At 53.5% G+C, this 7,357-nt stretch overlaps 3 protein-coding genes across 3 annotated transcripts; 1 reads left to right on the top strand and 2 right to left on the bottom strand.

Moving 5' to 3' along the window:
• Positions 1–429: 429 nt before the first annotated feature.
• On the bottom strand, positions 430–1,815 carry HD553DRAFT_338697 (uncharacterized protein; the record flags this gene model as incomplete). The annotated part of the gene is made up of 2 exons (XM_046182365.1): positions 430–999; positions 1,075–1,815. The coding sequence occupies 2 exons, from the start codon at positions 1,813–1,815 to the stop codon at positions 430–432; spliced, it is 1,311 nt and encodes a 436-aa protein (XP_046039421.1).
• A 1,456-nt stretch (positions 1,816–3,271) lies between these two features.
• On the top strand, positions 3,272–4,353 carry HD553DRAFT_338696 (uncharacterized protein; the record flags this gene model as incomplete). The annotated part of the gene is made up of 5 exons (XM_046182364.1): positions 3,272–3,535; positions 3,610–3,691; positions 3,763–3,906; positions 3,986–4,066; positions 4,130–4,353. The coding sequence occupies 5 exons, from the start codon at positions 3,272–3,274 to the stop codon at positions 4,351–4,353; spliced, it is 795 nt and encodes a 264-aa protein (XP_046039420.1).
• A 1,921-nt stretch (positions 4,354–6,274) lies between these two features.
• Positions 6,275–7,312, bottom strand: HD553DRAFT_338695 (catalase-related immune-responsive-domain-containing protein; the record flags this gene model as incomplete). Its single annotated transcript, XM_046182363.1, has 4 exons — positions 6,275–6,697; positions 6,777–6,879; positions 6,959–7,207; positions 7,290–7,312. Coding segments are annotated over 4 exons (798 nt in total), but the record flags the coding sequence as incomplete, so codon positions are not given.
• Between the last annotated feature and the right edge of the window lie 45 nt (positions 7,313–7,357).

The following is a 7,357-nucleotide window of genomic DNA, read 5'->3' as shown; positions in this document are numbered from 1 at the left end:
TGCGAGCCGGAACGTACTATGCCCCGGCTAAGCAAGTGCAAGTCATCTATGCACTTTGCGCACTGCAGAACTTCATGTCTGACAACAAAGACGACTGCGAGCCAGTACCAGACGATCAGGATCTTCTCTCTGGGGTAGGGTTGGATCCAGACGAACCCGTTGCCCGGAGGGAAAGGAACGATCCAGATGCTCGCAGTGATCCTATGGTTGCACTGCGAGAAAAGATTGCGGATGACAACTTCGCTCGATGGGAGGTCATTCCTGCCACCCAACCGGAATGAGTGCAAGAGGGCTGCCGAATTGGGCAGAATTCGTAGGTGAGCACATTCGCAAGTGTCTAGCTCCTAGCTCTCATTTGACAGACGTTTCATTGATACACCGAATTCGGCAGAATTCGGGAGCACTGTGGTTAATTACAAACACAAAAACTCAGCCCTGTAGATCTTCCAAGACTGCTTGTAGCAACTCCCGGCGGTCTTCTTCGGATTGATGGGCATAAGACTCGGCCAGCGTACGGTCTTTGGCGAGACGGAGGCGAAGTTTCCGAGCGTCGACCACGCTGATTTCCATGGCTGCGATATCCTCCTTGAGCAAAGCGGAACCACGAGTCAAGATCTGCGAAGTTGCTTGCTGAGTGACTGATGCCAGCTGTTCAACAAACGTCTTGCCAAGGGAAGCAAAGTCGGGCTGATCCTCATCGCGTCGGCGATTGCTCATCGAAGCAATTGATCCAGCGGAAGACGATCCACCCCTGCCCCGGCTCCTGCTGCTGTGGGGACGTTGGGGAGTACCCTGCGGCTGACTGTTCGCTTCACCTTCGCTGGCCGACTCTTCCGCCTCTCCGGCAGGAGGTTCGGGTTGGGAAGGGATCGGAGCTCCACCCCGGAAGGCAAAATCACCCGTAGCTCCATGACCTTCACGGATGATCTTCCACTTGGGGTAGAGCCGCCATCCATTGTCTCGCAGACGTCTGATTTGAGACACGGTTGGGGTCCCGACCTGTGTGACGATGTTTGAACGGGATCAGCTTGTGTTGCCGAATTCTGCAGAATTCGGCTGCAATCTTCAGCTCACCCAGTGCTTGACGTAGTCTTCGAACGCCTCGTCATCAACAAGGGGACGATGCAGCTGGTGATCCCAACCCCAGCCCGACCTCTTCCTCATCCGCTCGAGAGGCTTGTAGAATTCTGCCGTCAAGATTCCTGTCTTGTTCTTAACTTTGATACCATCCAATCTCCCATTGGGCGTGGGGTCGGTTCGAGCGTCCATCGCTTCATTGATCAGGTTGGCAATCTTGGAGAATACGGGCATGCCCATGGTGACCTTGTTGCGTGTGACCTTCACCTCCGCAACAAGGAGGTCGGCAAGGAGATCCTCCATCCACTCATACCAGCGAACGTTCTGGTTGGCAGGAGGGTTGCCAGGAGCAGAGGTAGGAGTTGCAGCCTGGGCCGGAGGGATAGCAGGAGCGGCGGGCAGGCTAGGTAAAGCGTTGATCGAAGTCAAGAGGGGAGAGTCCAATGGACTCATGTCCCGAGTTCCGCCGAATTCGGCAGTCTGCGGGTGTCCTTGGGTGCTTGGAGCCACCAAGGTGCCTGCAGGGCCTGCGAGGTAACCTCGAGGACCTTCGCCGATTGGTGAAGGGTACGGATACTGGCCGTGGTGATGATTTGGATGAGGGAGAGGTTGCTGAAACGTCCTCAGATCAGACAGAGAGGCGTAGTACTCCCTCTCGTGCTGACTCCAATCCCGTTGCACATGTTGTTGCTGTTGCTGCTGCTGCTGCTGATGAGGATGGTGATGGTATTCAGACATGGTTGATGATCCGCTCAACGATTCAAATTCGGCATAGCGATCATAGACAGTAGTACAACATACAACATAGTATCTGGAGTTGATCAGGTCGGTGCCGAATTCTGCAGAATTCGGCAGTCTGCAGTCGACCGTCGACCGCTCTCCGCCACGTGCGTCAAAAAAGCGGCTCGATAGGGGCTAGAATATTTGCTAGCACAGATTGTTGCAGATAGTTTTACGGCATAGTAGCAGGATAGAACTCGAGATCACCCCAGATTGTCGGGGATTTCGGTGAATTCCGGCAGATTTTGTGAGATGGCTGGTCCGATGGGCTATACCATTGCAAATTCGCTTCCGCAACCATCTATCTTTTAGCTAGCTAGAACTGACGATCGGGCCCTCAGTAGGAAGCTAGGCTCGGCCTCGAACGCACAGCAGATATGGATATACGCCCGTCGGTCCTGAGCAATGGCTTGGCTTCGACCTGCGACTCGGCGATGGATAGACGAAAAGGTCGGTATCGGCGACGTCGTCCAGTAGCGAACGTGTGCGATATACGATATATCGACCATGCCGCCGGGATGTATGAAACGCCCTTCCCGACCCGCTTCCCGTCGAACATCTTCCGATCGAGGCCTAGCGCCCGCGTTTCATTCCAACAAACGTCAGTGCTGACGTAATGATCACGCGTGAGGGCAAGGGAGCGAGAGCCAAGCGGCGTCTCACGGATGTAAATAGCATCCGCCATCATCCGAGACAACTCGCTTCCGCTGGTAATTTTCCCGAGTCCCGTGGTGGCTTTTCCGTGGCGACGCCTCCTGGTACCAGTACCCGTTCGCAATATCCTCCTCGTCGCGCACTCGCGCCCGTCACTAGGTCATCATTTGGCGAACAAGCAGCATATCCAGGCAAGACCGGGAACGGCAGAAGGGAGAGGAAAAGATTCTCATCGACATGTACCGGGATCCACAGCAAACCTTGGGGACGACGACGTTCCGGCTCGGTCTCCTCCTGGTAGACGATTCTTTTTCACCCAGGCCCTTCCCGACTCCCGTTCGCAAGTGGCGTAGTGTGACGCCGGGTCGTCAGGTGGAATATCACGACGCTAACTACAAGTCGAGGACAATGGGGTCGACCTCCCGACCGATTGATCACTCCCTGTGGCTGGCCAAGATCGAGGGTAAGGGTATACGTGGTCGATGCAAGCTCACTTTTCCAGTGCTTTTGTCTTGGGGGTCTACGACCCAGGCAGCGGGCAGGGTATATAACCATGGCATCCCAGCTTCGAAGAGGTTGTATATTTCCCGTCGAATCGTACTCTTTTCACACATCAAATTATCTTCCTCTTCTCGCCCTAGTCCTCTAAACATAAACAATCTCTCCTAGCCCTCATCTATCCTCTGTGGAACCCTTGACCTCGTCCTCGAATCATCACATCACACCACTTCCAACCATCGATAATCGCTACAATATCAGAATGTTCTCTTTCGCCAAGACCCTCTCCATCGCCGCATTGGTAGCTACCGTCCTTCCTTCCGCCACCGCTTCGCCCACTCCCACCTTGGACACCCTCGACCCTAACCACGTCTGGGGCGTCGACCTCTCCATCCCGTTTTGGTTGTGTTTCGAGGATAACCTCGTCTTGAGCTCGGTCTGCAAGTGTGTGCCTTATTACGGGAAGGTCGGTGGGAAGCGGGATGTCAGCGAGGTTGTCCGGAGTAACGGGTTGGAGAAACGAACTGTGAGTCGATAGGGTCGTGATCAGTGAGGTCGGGGTCAAGAGGCTGATCTTTTATTTATTTATTATGGTATCAGCTTTGGATCGAGAACAAGTGTGTGGTTCCAGCTAAATACCGACCGGACATCATCGAATGGCACGGAGGATGTTGTGAGCAAGGTGAGTATTCGGTCGTCAACCTTATATAAGAGAGCCACCTTGACTGAATTCGATGTTTTTTACATGTACAGCCTGTGAGGCCTGGTGCGGAAACAATTGTCTGATGAAGGGAGAAGTCTGCGTCTCGGGAAAGCCCCAGAAGCCCGCTACTCAGACTGGTCACTACGATCACTACGGTTCTCACGTTTGGAAGCGAGACACTGGTTGCGCTGCCGGTAAGTTTGTGAGAGTAAACCGCTGCCTTTATGAACCTTGCTGACCCGCGCCCACGCGTCTGACCTGTCGCCGTTCTAGGCTCGGAAAAGTGCTTTGTCGGGGGAACCATGAAGAACCCTCTCTATGAATGCGTCAATACCAGTAGCGACCTCGAGCACTGTATGTCGACGTCCTAAAGCATCCGTTCCCGACATCGATGCTAATCAGTCGCGAGTAAAACAGGTGGAGGTTGTGCTACCCCCGACCCCTTCGACTTTGGAAACGCCGCCAACAGCACCGCTCAGGACTGCACCGCTATCAGTCACGCCGCTTCTGTTGGATGCAATGCCGGTCGATGCACCGTTCGGTCTTGCGACCCTGGTTATGTCGCTGTCAGCGATGCCGCTGGCGACCGATGCGTCCGATCCCAGGTCGAAGCCATCAAGCTCCAGAAGTACCGACTATAGATAGATGGGGATCCCGTCACGAGAATAACAAATCGGATGAAGAGGAAAAAACTGCCGACTCGCATAATATGTATGGACAATCAGACGACATAGACTACGGCGCCAGACGCCCTCATAAATTCTCGCTTTAGATGCTATTTTTCCATAATTGTATTATTAATTACTTAGGGGTTCATGACTCGCTCGGATGGCATATTTGCCTTTATCTCTTCTTTGCCCGATTCGTCGGACTCGACCGCGGGTCAAAGCTGTTCAAGCAAGCTCTGCCGCCGATACAGCAGCATCGTGATCATCAGACAGCCCATCCGACAACAGATAGCACGGATTCAGCTGATTATCGGCGAAAGAGCTCGCTTCGATACTATCCTCGAGGATGATTCGACGGCTCCTCGGATAACCAACCTTCCCCAAGCTTCGACCGTGCATGTGCGACCGTCTACCCGTATATCAGCAGGTTCAGTTCCCGCAGCCAAATCAGAAGTCGATCGTCTTTATGCTATGTCATAACGATCACGTTTGTAACTCAGATTTCTTTTCAGCTCAGGCAGAGTTTTATTACCTGTTGCGGAGCGGTTTTGTAATACAAAAGCTGACAGATAGCACACATTGAGACTCGTGTTTGCGACATTTTGCGGCTTATCTGTATGGAAACACGCTCCCCAAGAGCAGACGTCGCAAGATGCAAGCTCGGGAGAAACCCTTTATGCGCAAAGCAAGCCGGCCCCCTCGGAGCAGAGATGTTACGCTGAAGAGAGTCATGTATATCTGTCGACTTGGAATGTTGTACAAGAAAGACAGACTAAACAGAGGTCAGGGAGACGGGGCAATCCCTTTCCCCTAGTTCGCGCGCGTTGCGTCTTGCGTTTCAGCGCACGCGCAGCGCAGGTGATGATAGACCGATGCTTCAATTGCTTACAAGGAGTATGTATTGTAAGTTGCAATTGATCGACCCTCTGCGAGAGCCAACGGACAAGGCGGAGGCCGCTAGCTCTAGGCGGAGCCCAAAATTGAGGATATCGCAGCAGCGCTGGATGAGTTACCCAGCGTCGACCCCACAGGACATTTCCGCCTGTCTTCCCATCCCGAATCAGGGCTGACGTTATCGGTAGCGGTGACTATGGCTATGATTTTGATCTCAACTATCCTTTCGAGGGTGATGAAGATCGAAGTAAAGTTGCTCGTAATGCGGATGTTCATTGACGATGCATTGACGACTACGTTCGGGTCGTATATGGCGAGCGGAGTATAGATGCCATCGATATCCGTATGGTAGACGTAGACAGGGATAGGAACATAGACTAAGAAAGACGGAGGCTGGGTTACCAGTGGCCAGTAGTCGATAGTGGCCAGTCGTAGTTGCTATTGATGTGGAAGGTTGCAACGAGATGGACAGGCAAAATGGTCAATTGTGGAGGTCGTAGCACTGCATGAAACAGATATCGTCGGCCGAGCTACATGGATTCTAGCTATCAAACCCTGGAAGTGACCCTGTACAAAGTGACCTTGTACAGCCTCCAGGCAGCGATGCAGACCTCGCCGTCCACCTCGTTCTCGGCGATCCAACTCAACGCGTACCCGAGTCGACCGCTCCCCATCGAGGGAAGCTCCGTTGACATCCAGAACGTTTCCTTACTTGACAGCCACCTCACCCTTGTTAAATCCCCTCCCTCGAAGATCTCGATGTCATGTCAAGTAAGTAGTAAAAGTAGGTCGATGATGGCGAGAGCATAAGCGTATGGTTCGAAACGGCGATCGACGACGGTCCATAACTGCTGTTCGCCGTCTCTCTCGAGGATCGACCCATGTCATAGATCATCATTTGAATCCACCTTTGTATCGGTACAGAGCCCTATATGCTACAGCTGAAACCCGCAAAAAAACCTTGACTACAGGAATAACGTTCCATCACCCTCCCCGAGCCTTAAGCAGCGATATGCTCAACCTCCCTGTCCCATACTCGGTGCTTGGCCAAGAGGTCCGTCCACTGCTTGATCATCTCGACGCCGAACCCGGCCGAGGGGACGAAGATGACACCCTTCTCCGTCTGGATCTCTTCGCCCGTCTTGACGCTGGGCGAGAACTCGCCGGGAAGCGCCAGATCGGCCATCCAGGGGATACACTTGCCGTGAGCGAGCAAGGGCTTTTGGTGGAAGAAACCCTCGATGGCGGCGTGCTTGATTCGACCCTGCTTTCGAAGAGTCTCGGTGTACTCGGTGTTGTTCTCGTCCTGAGGACCGACAAAGATCAGTCCGTCAAAGTGAGTCGATCGGCAGGTCTCGAAGGTGAACTGGGTCTGGAAGGTGACCCCTCCGGACGTGACGGATCCCTTGACAGGTCCGACGATCTGCACAGAGTGAAAATGAGGTGTTAGTCTGGGTAGAAGCTGAGAGCAGACAACCTTGTCGACCTGTGTCTGTACGTACCATAGGGATGATACCAGCAGCCGTAAAGGCGGTCTTGAGCTCGGTCACAACGGCCGAGTTGAAACCGGGCAAGATGTAGATTCCGACCTGTCGACCCTTGGCACTATGAGCGTCCCACAAACCGTCATCAGCTTCAATGCGCTCAAGACCATAGTATTCGCAATCTCCGACGGGGCACTCACGTGAAGACCTGGTTAGTTCCAGTAACCTGGGACAAGAATTCACTCTTCTGTCCGTGGTTCTTTCGGACCTCGTCGGGGACGGTCAACCCGCCAAAGGCCGACCCGATCTGGACGGCAAGGTCGTGGTCGATGATGTTGTACTTGTCGATGATCCGCTGTTGGACTTCGGCCTCGTCACATTTTCCAAGCTCGAACTGGACGGCCGAGACAAAGTGCTTCTTCTCGACGTCGGAGAGCGAATTGTAGAAGCTGTCGTAACCAGGTCGGATATGGTCAGTCTCGAGGTGTACGTGTACGCAAGGCGAACAAGGATAGTATGTTATAGACTCACAGAGTGGCCTGGTTGTAGTGCTCCTTGAAGGGTTAGGGGTTAGGGGTTAGGGGTTAGGGGTTAGGGGT

Source organism: Filobasidium floriforme (genome assembly GCF_021052385.1).
Source record: "Filobasidium floriforme strain CBS 6241 chromosome Unknown HD553scaffold_2, whole genome shotgun sequence".
NCBI lineage: Eukaryota > Fungi > Basidiomycota > Tremellomycetes > Filobasidiales > Filobasidiaceae > Filobasidium > Filobasidium floriforme.
Note: the sequence above shows the minus strand (reverse complement) of the source record. Positions and strands in the feature narration are given on the sequence as shown.